General features: G+C 38.1%; 1 protein-coding gene across 1 annotated transcript; it reads right to left on the reverse strand.

The window, feature by feature from the left end:
• Positions 1-7,763: 7,763 nt before the first annotated feature.
• On the reverse strand, positions 7,764-13,088 carry odc1 (ornithine decarboxylase 1). Its single transcript, XM_005746470.1, has 11 exons — positions 12,945-13,088; positions 11,996-12,144; positions 11,565-11,702; positions 11,274-11,447; positions 10,958-11,130; positions 10,665-10,881; positions 10,496-10,579; positions 10,217-10,379; positions 9,996-10,111; positions 9,703-9,917; positions 7,764-9,608 (listed from the first exon to the last, which is right to left on the reverse strand). The coding sequence occupies exons 3-11, from the start codon at positions 11,664-11,666 to the stop codon at positions 9,470-9,472; spliced, it is 1,383 nt and encodes a 460-aa protein (XP_005746527.1). The 5' UTR covers positions 11,667-11,702; positions 11,996-12,144; positions 12,945-13,088; the 3' UTR covers positions 7,764-9,469.
• Between the last annotated feature and the right edge of the window lie 462 nt (positions 13,089-13,550).

A 13,550-nucleotide genomic window follows, 5' to 3' on the forward strand; every position in this document is an offset into this window, starting at 1 on the left:
CTATAATTTGAGATACAATAAAAGATACAATAAATAAAACAAGTTTTTGTACAAAGTATCAGTATCAGATCAGTATCATCAATACTACCCTGAATTTTATTTGGTATCGGATCGGAAAGGTCGTCCATCTTCCTCTTTATATTGTTTATTGGCAAACAGCATGGTGCATTACCGCCATCAACTGGTGTGTAGTGGGGACTGAAATGTCAACAAATAATTCAAATGAGTGTGCCTTAAAAAATAAATGGCCAGATAACTTTCACTTCCCTACTTCTTACGAAATAAATCAACCAACTTTCCTATCACCGAGCTTTTTGGTCAACTGTCTTCTTTCAGCATCAGCTCAGTTCAGTTCATTTTTATTTCAAACATGTACATTCAGAATCATTAAAAAATACCATTCCAGTTTTTTGTTTGAAAAGGAGTAGGCAGAATTATTTGGCTCTACCCCCTCACGTTTTACCTCTCACTCATTTAATTTTCTTTTAGTCTTAAATTAAACAACATATAAAGCAAAAGAAAAACAAAACAAACTTACATACATAAAACAAAAACAAGAAAGTAAATTTGCAGATTCACAATTTATGAAAAAATAAAAAAAGAACAACACTACCGTCCTGGGTTAACCTTGTTTGCTTCATTCTAATATTTGTTTAAAATTTGTTTTTTTATATTCTATTTATCTATTTCCATAATTTAACTCCTGCTATTGAGATAGACATAATTTTAAAAGTTGTTCTAGCACTTTGTATTTTTAAATTCCATTAACAATGTAAGGTATACTCACCTTCTTTTTCTAGAAACAATTTACAAATTTATTTTGGAAACATTTTATTTCTTACTTTATGTATTATTGGCCCTGCTCTAAACTTCACCAAGTCTTGGAATTTAAAAGCTTGCATTTTGAGAAAGAGTGCATTTGTATGGTCCCTGTACCCCACATTATTTATTAATCTAATGGCCCTTTTCTGTATTATAGTTATTTTTTGTGTATTACTTTTATGTGTTTCCCCAGACCTCTACACAGTAGCTCCTATATGCACAGTGCTTTCTGATCCAAGATTTGCTTTGCTATCCCCAGGACGGCAATGCCCCGTGCCAATTTCCCTGGCTGGAAGAGTGTTCAATGCTTGCTCCTTCCCTATGCAGTCGGCAGGTCAACTGGACCAGCAGAGAGATGCTGCAGGACTGGATGCTGCTGTCTACACCGGCTCACTCACATACCCCATACCCACCCCTGTTGCTTGTCATGTGTGTTTTTTTAATGGCGCAAAGGTGTGAAGATCCATGTGCTTTTTGTGCTGAGGAGTTTTTGTTTTCTGTTCTCAAACTGATGGGTAGAGTTCTCTTTTTTTCTCCTCCTCTCCCCTATTGTGTTGCACATTTCATTGCTTATTTTTCTAAAAGCTACCTGTTCTGACCTGTCTGCCCAATGTGATGTTTGTGTAATGTATGTATGGTCGGAAGGGGTCCAATTTTACTAACTCCAATTTTAAGTGATAAATAAAGGCTCGTTCATTCATTTGATCTGTGACATTTGTGACACGGCCCATCACTCTTATTGCTCTTGGACAGTAAAATATTTAATACTGTCGTGAGTTTACGTGGCGTTGTTCTCATGCACGAGTTGACCACATAAATGTCACCATGCTGATGCTGTTTACAGAACAGCAAAAGTCAACGATCTGGTGAATCTTGTCTACGTTATCATTCCCCTCTGATTTCTGTGATTTAGCCTCACAACTAAAGCGTGCAGTTTACTCTGTGTGCACTCAAACTAGCTCCAAGTGCCATAGCCTACAGCCAGATTAATTTGTGACACATGTCTGGTTCTATCACCATGTTGGACTTCCAGTTCCAACATGGTGATAGAATGTTTGTATGTTTATATGCTTTATATATTCTGAGGTAAGTTGATCTATGGTGTTACATCATATTGTATAAGGATGTTACGTGTTTGTATACTTTCTGCCCAGTTTGACCCATTTAGCAGAAGTCAGCCTGTTTAAGGCTCTAATATCTATTCTGTATGACTTAAATGTAAAAATCATTTTATGGTTGATATAATCCAAACTGAACAGTTCATTGTTGAATTATAATTATAATCCCATAGTTTAACAACAGCATTTAATTTACTGGATTTTCTTTGTATGAAGCTTTTATTTATTTGTTAGTTTAAGAATCTTTTAAAAACATAAAAGGACCAAAGTTCAGGTTGACATCTAACCTTTGGCACATAATAGGTGACCCCGTCAGTTGTAGACTCACCACTTAGTCATTGTCAGCCAAAACCAACTGTGGCTGATAGAAAGTAGAGAGTAATCCTTGACATCGAGCCTTAACATTGCTTATTTTCTGTAATCTAAAAACAATTAAACCATTTCTCAGGCCGTCCACGAATGAGTCCTTTTCTATGAGTGATTCAAATCATCTTGGTGTTTTTGTATTTGGAAGAATTGAGGAAGACAGACTGTTTTGCATAGAGTTACAAAGACTCTGTTTGACCATGCAAATAATCCATGAGGGGAATTTTATAACAGCTAGTGTTTGTGGGCCAGTTTATACTCACCAGAAACAACTAATGCACATCTGTATCTCTGCGGATCCACAATGTTCTTCATACAGCTATTTGTCATGAGCGTGTTTCATTCCTGTTTAGGAGAGAATGGTCTCCTACGTGTATACTATCCTGGGAATATCATCATTGGAGGACTTTTCCCCATTCACTTAAAAACCAATAGGACTGACACTTCTGGACCTCTCTTCTGTCAGGAGTAAGTACTGCCTTAGTTCATCAGCTCATTACTGTGAATAAATGAATGATGAATTTAATCTGTATTCTGTCCATTTTTGCAGCTATGACATACAAATGTTCCTCCGTAGTCAAGTGATGATATACGCCATCAGAGAACTCAACCTACCTAACATCACGATAGGATACGACATCTATGACACTTGTGGAGATGTTGGCCTCGCCTTGAGAGCAACTCTCCAGCTGCTGAAGAATCAGTCAGACCCGCAAAGCTGTTTAGTGCCAGCAGATGCTCAGTCCAAGTTACCTGAACCCAAAACCAAGGTTGTGATTGGTGAGAGGACCTCAGAAGCATCGATAGCTGTTGCACGACTTGTTGCTCTGTCTTCAGTTGCCCAGGTTTGTTTTTTCTTTATCTGATACTGCCTTACAAACCTCGGAAATATGAGAATCTAACCTGGTATGAATATTGGTGAATTTACCTATTTTATGTCTTTTAACAGATTAGTTATGGATCGACTAGTGAGGTGCTCAGCAGGAAGTACAAGTTCCCTACATTTCTACGAACAGTGCCTAGTGATGAATATCAGACGAGGGGTATGGTTGAGCTGGTGAAGACATTTTATTGGCAAACAGTGATTATTGTGGGAAGTGATGATGAGTACGGGAAGTATGGTAGCGATAGCCTTGTGAAAACTTTCAGCAAAACCAATATCTGCATTGAATTTGTTCACATCTTGTCTGCTGATTTTAATATAAATGGTGCTAAGACCCAAACTGAGCTGACTGAACTACTGGAACAAATCAAAAACTCCTCCACTGAAGCCATCATCCTCTTCACAAAGGAGATTAATGTTGAAATCATCCTGAAAGAAGCGATTAAACATAAATTCAACAGAACTTGGATTGCAAGTGATACATGGTCTAGCTCTCCAAAGATCTTTGCAATTCCAGACATCCAACTTGCCGGACAAGTTTTTGGGTTCATATTTAAGCAGATTGAGGTGCCTGGCTTTAAAGACTACGTCATGTCGATTTTTAATGGAACTCAAAAAAACGCCTTTGTCGAATATTACCTGACGCAGCATCCACTTTGTTCAAATCAGTCTGAAGAAGTAAAAGTAAATAATTGCTCGCTAAACTATCAGCTGGAATCTAATCAATGTCTGGGAACAAGCTTCTTGGCTAATTGCATTGACAAGGAAGAATCTTACAATATCTATTTAGCTGTTCAAGTCATTGGTGAGGGGCTCAGACACTTGCTTAAGTGTGACGACCATCATTGTGAACGTAGCTCCAAATTCACAGCATCAGAGGTACAGGAAAGATGTTTTTTAATTGTTTTGTTGTTGTTGTTGTTGTTTTGCTGTTGATTAATTTAAGACATTTACCAAGTTTTTTATGTCAAAGTATAATACTTGGACCAGGAGTTGATGACCTTGGCTTAAAATATAATATAACTGTGACAGCTTGCCCTGTTTTTGTGTGTAATGTTTTAATAATTTCTCATTTTATGGGTAATGTCTTCATGGTGTAGGATTGCGCAAGTCATCACTTCCAACACGGAAACAGTCCAACACATACCCCCTTAAAAGTTCTCTTTATTCTTTGTATTTTGTACAGTTTAAGCAAGTGTCTTGGTTGATTTATGTTCATATTGTTTCCACAGCTTCTCTCAGAAATCCAGAAAGTAAACTTTACTGTGGGAACCACACGTATCTTTTTTAACAGTGATGGAGATCCCAGTTTGGGATACGATATTGTATACTGGAATATGTCTGAATTCAACAAGGGTGTACAAATACAAACTATTGGAGAATACCTCCCGAATGGAAAAATTACAAAAGTCCCAGAGTCTCTTGTACACTTGATAAATCAGACGGTGAGATGAAATTTCAACATTCATTTATTACCCATAATAATTTATGAGCATCATGTATGTGTACTGTTTCCTCCATAGGGCTCAGCATATAACTGTGCGAAAACATGTGATCCAGGACAAGAACTAACGAAGAGAAAAATCTGTTGTAAAGTTTGCGTTTCATGTGGTGATGGCACGTTTTCCCCTGGAAACGGTAAGTCTTTTATTACAAATATTGATAAAGTTCAATTATACAGGCAAAAATTGATTGTATGCACTTCAGCAGCTCATTCTGATAGTAATGTAGCAAACAAATATTATTTAGTGACAGCTGAAGAGTTTATTTCCATATTAAGTTTTAGATAAGAAAGTTTTTGCTGAAAAAATTCAAATATGAAAGCTAATTCAAACAGAAAATTAGTATTTCAACTTAATGTGGGCAAGTTATACGAAATAGTTTATTCTGGCAATGGCAACTTTATTTAAATTTAACACTTCTTTACATCTAAACTTAATGCATTTAGCAGAAGACAAAAATAATTTTTAAAAAAAACATGTAAGTTTACAATCCCTTAAGGTGGCAAAAACAACAAAATATAATTTTTAAAAAAAACAAACAAAACATACCAAAATAAAAAACACTTAATAAGCGTGGATAAAAAGGTCTGTTTTCAAATCTATTGACAGATGATCAAAAGGCAGCTTGTTCCAAAGAAAGGATAACAATAACTTAAAACAACTTTAGCATACTTGTATGTAGATGTATTTCTGCGAACACTTAAATCTCATAAAATAAATGGCAAAGATTAAATAATACATATTAAACTAAAAAAATTTGACATCATGTTAAGGTAGATACACTTTACAAAATCTGACTGAAAACCTTGTAATGCACCTGTTTTACACTTACAGTCATGTGAAAAAGAGATGCTTCTTGTTTGATTTTCTGGAGTTGTTTTTTGACTGTCACTGACATGGAGCTCAGGAATTTAAAAAGTTTATATACTAAAAATGTAATAACTGTTGTACTTATTAGATGAACACATATTAGACGCATATACTCTTGTCTGTCTTCTCTCCCAAAATATCCAAAGCCAGTTTTGCATTAATTTGCAAATATCCTCTGATCTCTCACGCTGCTGCTCTGTGATAATGTAGTTTGGCCCTTCCACACGTAAAAGCACATTTTTCTTAATGCAGGGGTTTTCCCCCTTGCTCCTTATCAAATGATTTTAATCTTTACATTGAGTCATAAAATATTTTCCTCTTCCCTTATGCTTGTATTTTATGTTTGTATTTCCTCTGCAGGTTCATCATGCAAGAGCTGCACTGACTACCAATATTCAATTCCTGAACAGAGGGATCAGTGTTTCAACAAAACGGATGAATTTCTCCTCTGGACCGATCCCTTCTCAGTCATTCTCAGCTCCCTTGCAGTCGTCGGGATCATTACTACCGTTGTGTTTGCTGTTCTGTTTGCAGTATATCTTAAAACTCCCATTGTGAAAGCAGTTGGAGGTTATTTGTGTTTTCTGGAGCTTTTTTCCTTGGTGGCTGGCTTCTGTCTTACATTCACCTTCATAGGCAAACCTACTGAGAAGATTCACTGTGTAGGTGTGCCTCTCTTTGGTGTATCCTTCACCGTTTGTATCTCTTGCATTCTAGCTAACTTGCTTCAGATCTTGGTAGCTTTCAACTTTAACCTTAACATAGGGTCTTGGGTAAAGAAGCTGAATAAGCCGCTGTTGGTAGTTACTATTGTCTCTGGGATCCAGCTGGCCCTGTCTGTCTCATGGCTGATCGTAAATCCACCAATTCCTAAAGAGATGCCAGGGAAAGAGACCATTCTGCAGCAGTGTGAGACACAATCCCTTGAATACTTTATAGCAATGTTAGCCTACAACGCTTTCTTGGGCTTTATTTGTTTGGTGTTCGCATTCAAAGGTAAACAGTTGCCGGATTTGTACAAAAATGCATCTTTAATCACCATCAGTATGCTGCTGTTTGTGGTCATCTGGATTATCTTCCTCCCAATTTATCTGACCTTAACAGGGAAGTACAAACCTGCCGTACAAAGTGCAGCCATCCTCACTTCATGCTTCAGCGTTCTCGGCTGTCACTTGGCTCCCAAGTGTTATATTATGTTGTTCAGGAAAGAGCTTAATCATGAGAGCGCCATCACTGAGTACATTAGGAAGCATTATGAACGGAAGGGCATATCTGTGGTGCAGTCATAGACTCACACTTTCATGTAGGAGTTATAAATAATACTGATCTGCAAAAGAATCTGTCCTCCTATGATGAAATCATGGCTTTCTTGGTTGGATGGAAATAAAGTATTTCATCTCATTCACATACATGGGAGTTTTCACTGTGTAGGCCAATAAAATGCTGCAGAACTAAAAAAAAACCTCAAACAGTTGTTTTGTTTTTTTTTACTAGTTGTTAGATATATAGTCATATACATCTAGTAGAAAAACTAGGTTTGGTAACTTTGGGTGAAGAAATCATAGCTCTTAAAATCTGCTAACATGGATGAGTTTGTATAGTTGCCATTTTATAGGCTAAATGTATAGTTTTGATCCTATTTTCCTTAAAAATCCAAAATAAATTCAAATTTGTGCATTTAATTCTTGTTTGCTACAATCATTAAAAATGTATGCTGTGCAATCGCAAGGAACTGTTTAAAGAAATAACGAAAAGTACATTGCCATGATGTTCAAATATTTATATAAACACACGTGTGTTTATGTAAATATAGTCCTTAACAAATTTGTTAGACCACCACCCAATGTAAGTTCTCTAGCATATTGAGACTATCTCTCCACACAGTTACATATTCCATATGTACAGGTACGATCCCCATTGGTCATGGCGTGTGGATATTTCTCTTAGACACTCCGCACGTCCCACAGCTCACGCATAAAACAGCTGCGCAACACGTAAAAATGGCCAACTTCCTGAAAAAGACAATGTTGACTCATACTGTTAAACTGGTGGGTGGGTGGGGGCAGTGGAGTTTCAGGGGATCATCCTCTATCACTACTCCTATTAACTGCATGCAAAGTTAAAGTAAAACTCTTCCCCCCCTCAGCCACTAAATGGTTTTTCATTTATATTTGTGCAAAAGGAGAAGAAAACGACAAACACTAAGGTGGTCATTTATTTATTTAAAAAAATACAAAACTTCAGTTTCCATAGGAAAGCGTTATGAATATGCATTCCCATCTCTTTCATATCCATTTCAAATGTATAGTTAAAACACTGCTTCTGCTCATTAATACGATAACTGGAAAACAAATTAAATTTAACAAAAAAAAAACAAAAAAAAAAAAAGAGGAGAAGGGCAGTCTGCTTTGAGTCCCTGTGCTCAAGTGTTAATCTTTAAGATTGATCTTGACTTTTGGGTAGTCTCTGAAGTCTGTTGTGTATATACATTATATATGCTGTTTCAACATGCAGAGTATGATTCATGCATATATCATGCCATGTGAGTCATATTCAAAATGTATACAGGAAATACAGGTTATAGTCAAAATCTACAGAGAAGCTTTGATAGAACAAGCACTAAATAACTGCTGACAAATAAATAAACTTTGTCATCTTGAGGATTAACACTCTTGGGGTGGGGGGTATGTTCTTTACAGGAGTCGAGATCATGGAAAACTTAAATAATATAGCAGCCACTTTTGAGGAATTTAAAACCACACACCATTGCCTCTGTGCAAGTTACCAGCTGAGGATGTTCCTTCAGCTGTAGACAGAACAGCAGTTTAACAAAAGGGTGCACATTCCCTGACTTCTTATAAATATAATAAATAAATGAGAACTTGATATTGAATACTAAAAATCCAGATTGAATTTGAGTACTACAGAAAGAAGGCTACCAGAGGGCTCACTTAAGATAAAGGAGACAGAAATTCATTTCCCCCAGTTAACCCACAAAAATATATATTTAATAAAACATAATTACCATACAAAACAGTGCACCAAATCGAAGCCTCTGGATCTTTAATAAATCTGCCTTCTTACACTGTGCTGTCAAGTCTGCTCAAAAAATTTGTTTCCAAATCAGGTTCCAGTGCTGCAAGTCCATACAAATTCCCTCCCTATACTATTCCAGTTTAAATAGGTTCATTGTGAACTACAGTACTCAAGCGCTTACAGACTCTGCTGGGAAACCTACAGCAGCAAATTCAAGTACAGAGCTTTGCACTGTACCTGGAACCAACAGAGACACAGAGTGTGATTCAGCCTCATTTCATTCAGGATTGATCTCGAGCTTCCATAAAGAACTGAAATGTCTGCGACACATCCCTCTCATTCTATCAAGTAACTGGCCTGGAAAAGTTCACATACAGTGCTTAAAAAGTTTAGAGCACCATCCAGTGGAAGGTTTATGCCACAGCTGCCCTAATTAATACTAGTGCAAGTGCCAAAGATAATTTGTTTCTGTAATGTTTCATCTACCAGTATGTGTAATCTGTTTAATCAAAATATTTAATGCCAAGAGGTAATTATTGCCATCATGGAGCAGAAGGGAAAAAAAATAAAAAATAAAAAGGCTATACTGTTAAAATGACAAATGTCAGTCGTTCACTTGAATTCCTGAACGGAAAGGTTTCAGTGGTTAAATATTAGGTTTGATTACCTCGGACTCAGACTGGCACGGTGGAATCTGCCTGATAAATGTGACAGTAAGGATCTGTGCTTGGTTTTTATGACTAGTGGTGTGATAAATTTGTTAAGCACTGTACATTTTAGGTAACAGGGAAGAAAAACAAGAAAATAAAACTCCTTATACACAGAACCCTTGTCCATAAACTGATGCTAAATGTGACAAACATACTGCATATTTAAATCACATGGGCCTGGCAAGGCTCAGCAGACAGATCCAAGCTGCTCTCTCTGCCACAACAGGCAGGCACTTCAAACAGGTATGACTCTTCTGCAGGTGCTGGGATGCCCTGTGAACAGATCTGCTGCACAAGTTTCCTGAAAGACAATAATAAATGTTACATTAAAGCTGCAAAATTTCCCTCTTATGAATCATTTAGCCACACTTTGAGCCCTTGTGATACCGACTCACCAGGTAGGACGTGACATGACGTAGTGAATGTCGGGTCTCTGGAAGCCGTTGAAGGTGGAGGCTGCCGCCACTGTGTAGGCGCCCATGTTCTCAAACACCAACCAGTCGCCCACCTGCATGTCAGGCAGGCTACACTGCTCGACAATGCGGTCCAGACCGTCACATGTTGGGCCCCAGATGCTGCAGGGGTACATCACTTCATCTGGCTTTGGCTTCTAAAACAGGAATATACATGTGTTACACAGGTTTCACCTTTTTTATATTTAAAGATTAACTAATGCCTTTTTATATACCTTATGCAGGGTTGGCAGACAGTGAGCGTGGTCATAAAGAATGCAATTGAAAGATCCATACACTCCATCGTTGACATAGTACATAAGAGTCCTGTCACTGGTCCCTTCATCTTCCTCTGTGGAGGTAAAATTAATTTCATCACATCAGTATAACCAGTAAGAAACTTTTTTTTTTTTTTATAAAATCAAAGGATGATGCTAGTAGAAAGCATAATCTTTACCATCAGAGGCAAACTCCTCATCCATGATGACTTTCTTGGCAATGATGTTCACAACCAGTGTGTAAGCAGAGGCCACATAGAAGCGCCCAGGCTCGGCAATTATGTTAACACCACAGTCAACAGGAAAATACTTATCCAGGGCTGGGTTGATTACTCCTGTGATCTAAGAGAAGTATCCACATCTACATGTTAAACTTTTGCATTTTCTGAATATGACATTTAAAAAAAGTTCAAATGCATAAATGTGACACATACCATTTATTATAATAAAGTAGTTACCTCTTCAAATTTAAGCTCTGTATTGTCTGACCCAGGAAAACCACCTCCAATGTCCAGGAGATCCATGTTGAAGCCCAACTCAGCCTAGAGTTCACAACAAACAGCGTTAAGTTGGCTTTATAAAAATCCACATAATTGCAGCTGTGTGTGCATTTCAGTCAAAACTTACCCCTGTATCAAACACACAGCGTGCATCTGCGATAGCCTGGGTATAGGTTTCCGGGTCGGTGCAGCCACTGCCAACATGGAAGCTGACACCAATCACGTCAAGCCCCAGCTCTTTGGCACGCTCCAAGAGACCTCGACAAGCTTTGAGAGGGGCCCCAAACTTCACGCTCAGACGGCAAACAGCCTTCGAGTCATCTGTGGCAATACGGAGAACCAACCTGAACAAAGAGTTAAGAGGTGAGAAATAAATAAACAAAGACAAAGACTCTTTGTTGGAGACAGAAAAAGTCTTACTTGGCATTGTCATGGCAGCGCGCCACCTTCATGAGTTCCACCTCACTATCAAAGGTCATCATCTGGACCCCGTGGGCAGATGCATATTTTATCTGAGAAACCTGCTTGCAGGGGTTAGCATAGATTATTCTGCTTGGATCCACTCCCAGAGACTGAACCAGCTGAATCTCCGTCTAGAGGGCAGCAAAGTCAACAATGAGACAGTGCCAACTTAAAAATACAAGCTGCCAATGCAATTTCAGCTAATCTTCAGGAGTGCTTTGTACTGCATTGTTGTGAGATCATCTAATGCTATGAAAGCAGTTTCAAAGCCTACCTTGCTTGCACAGTCAAAGCCTGTTCCGAGGGTCGCCAGTGTCATCACCACAGCCCGGCTGTCGTTGCATTTGACAGCATAGAAAGGTCTAACACGAGGCAAAGCCCGAGCCCAGCGCAGGTGTTTCTTTACCACGTCCCCCAAGTCGCAGACATAAAAGGCATCCCTGTCATCCTGTAACAGGTGGGAAAAAAAAAATAAAAAAAATAAAAATCAATACATGATGAATTACACAATAAACTAGACTGTACTTTTAATATTAGTGCATCAGTGCCAGCACAGGATGCTTACCGTCATGGACGACTCATTGATCTTCTGCTCAACAATGTCACGAGCAGAGAAACCCTCATCGAGGAAAGACAAGTCAAAGTCAGTGGGCGTGACAGTGTTCATGGTTGCAAGAAGTCCTTTAGAATGGTCACTGGTGAACTGGAAAAAAGAAACCATACTCAGATTACATGCCACTTTGAGAACACCATGTCCTCTATGTTTTCAGTTACTAAAGTCCCCTTCATATTCCACAGATGAGTAATAAGATAAGATAACCTTGTTGTTTTGTTACAGCAGTGGACAGTGCAAAGTTACATTAAAAAAAAAATTACCGTAGGAAAAAAATTTTTCTCAAAGCACCAAGTGAACAGGTGTTTTTGATACAATATTATCTGAAAGTCATGCCCAGATGACAATGCAGTGTTTCAAACAACCAGATGTGGAACACTTACTTTGATATGAAAGAAATGGAATTTGGTGTTGTTGTCACTCAGGTGCAGAGAAGCCAAGGTGGCTCACCAGTGAAGTTAAACCCTTTCAAATAAGACTCAAGGCCAGGGCCTGCTGAGTAGCCAGTGTGTGATTTCCTTGAGTGAAGATTCTGCAAACAGGAGCAGTTGACAGTTTAACAAAAAGCCCATTAATGAAATGATGACACTTCAGTTTAACACATGACTACCAGTTATTCTATTAAAACTAGCATTTCTGAGACTTCAGGCATGTTTAAAATACACGCACTTAACTTTAGTCTCTAATGGCACTGGGTTTCATAATTCAGGATATTGCACAGGAAAAAGTAATTCAAAGAAAAGAGTGTTCCGCCTATTCAAGAATTTACCCAATTACAAAAACGTCCATGCTCTAAGTTACATGAAGAGCACGAAAAGTAGCCAATCAGTGACTAACATTTAACGCCGACGTCACTATACCGGTTCCGCTTAGCCACATTCGTGCCATGAGGCAATTTTTGGTTACCATTAACTAACGCGCTTTGTTACATGAATAACAGGCAAGACAGTTTAACTTTACTCACCTAAAGTCTCGCAACCAAACATAAAGGACCCAAAAAAAACATCCATCACAAGCCAACCTCTCGGAGGGTACTTTTATTGTTCAGGCACACACACAAAAAGGATAATGCTAACAAGCTAACCACCCCATCTGTTTCGCTGGCCACGTAGTGCTGTTTGTTAACGCTCTAAGATCCACAGCAACACAGTTTGGAATTAAACCAACATTTCAATTACTATAAAATAACATAGGAATACATAACATGTCAAAACTGTTCATGTGTTCGCGACAACTAAAAAAACCCTGCCATTTAATCTAAGCTAAAGACTATTTAGTCAAAGAAAAAAAGACTTTCATTGAAGAATAATTCACCAAAAGACCCTTACTTACCTTAAAAAGCATTTACAAAGAGTTTGTCCATTAGACCCAAAAGCTGGGATTAAAAAAAAAGAAATAAAGCAGTTCCCCTTTACGACGAAGCTCGTTGCCAGAAGCGAAACCTCTCAAATACAGATGGAACTGAGTGTAAGCCGGCACGAGAGCCCGGCAGTATTTATAGAGCGCGCGTTTCCGCGGCAACGCAGCCAGCTGGAACCGGCCTCGCATCCACATAGGAACCGGTTTAGTCTTGTCCCCTTCATCCACATGGTGGGAAAGACAAACTTGGTTTATGACACACACATCATTAACAAAGGTAACTAAAGCTTTTGTAATAGCGTGCATATATACTATATATTAAATAACCTCTCCATGAGACATTAAAAACAAAACACACAACCATGGAAAACTATAGATGTAAATGAATTCTTACATAGATTTAGACACAAGACACAATAGATTTGAATTAAACCTCAAATTTAAATTTACTGGCTTGTTCCATATAAAATATGTCAAATCCGGGGGAAAACTGATCAAACACACACATTTCAACTAATCAAACACACACATCCACACATATGCAATAACACTAAGTGCAATACTCATTTTCTGGCATCG

This window comes from Pundamilia nyererei, unplaced genomic scaffold (genome assembly GCF_000239375.1).
Source record: "Pundamilia nyererei isolate P.nyererei 1_Seehausen unplaced genomic scaffold, PunNye1.0 scaffold00179, whole genome shotgun sequence".
NCBI classification, from domain to species: Eukaryota; Metazoa; Chordata; class Actinopteri; order Cichliformes; family Cichlidae; genus Pundamilia; species Pundamilia nyererei.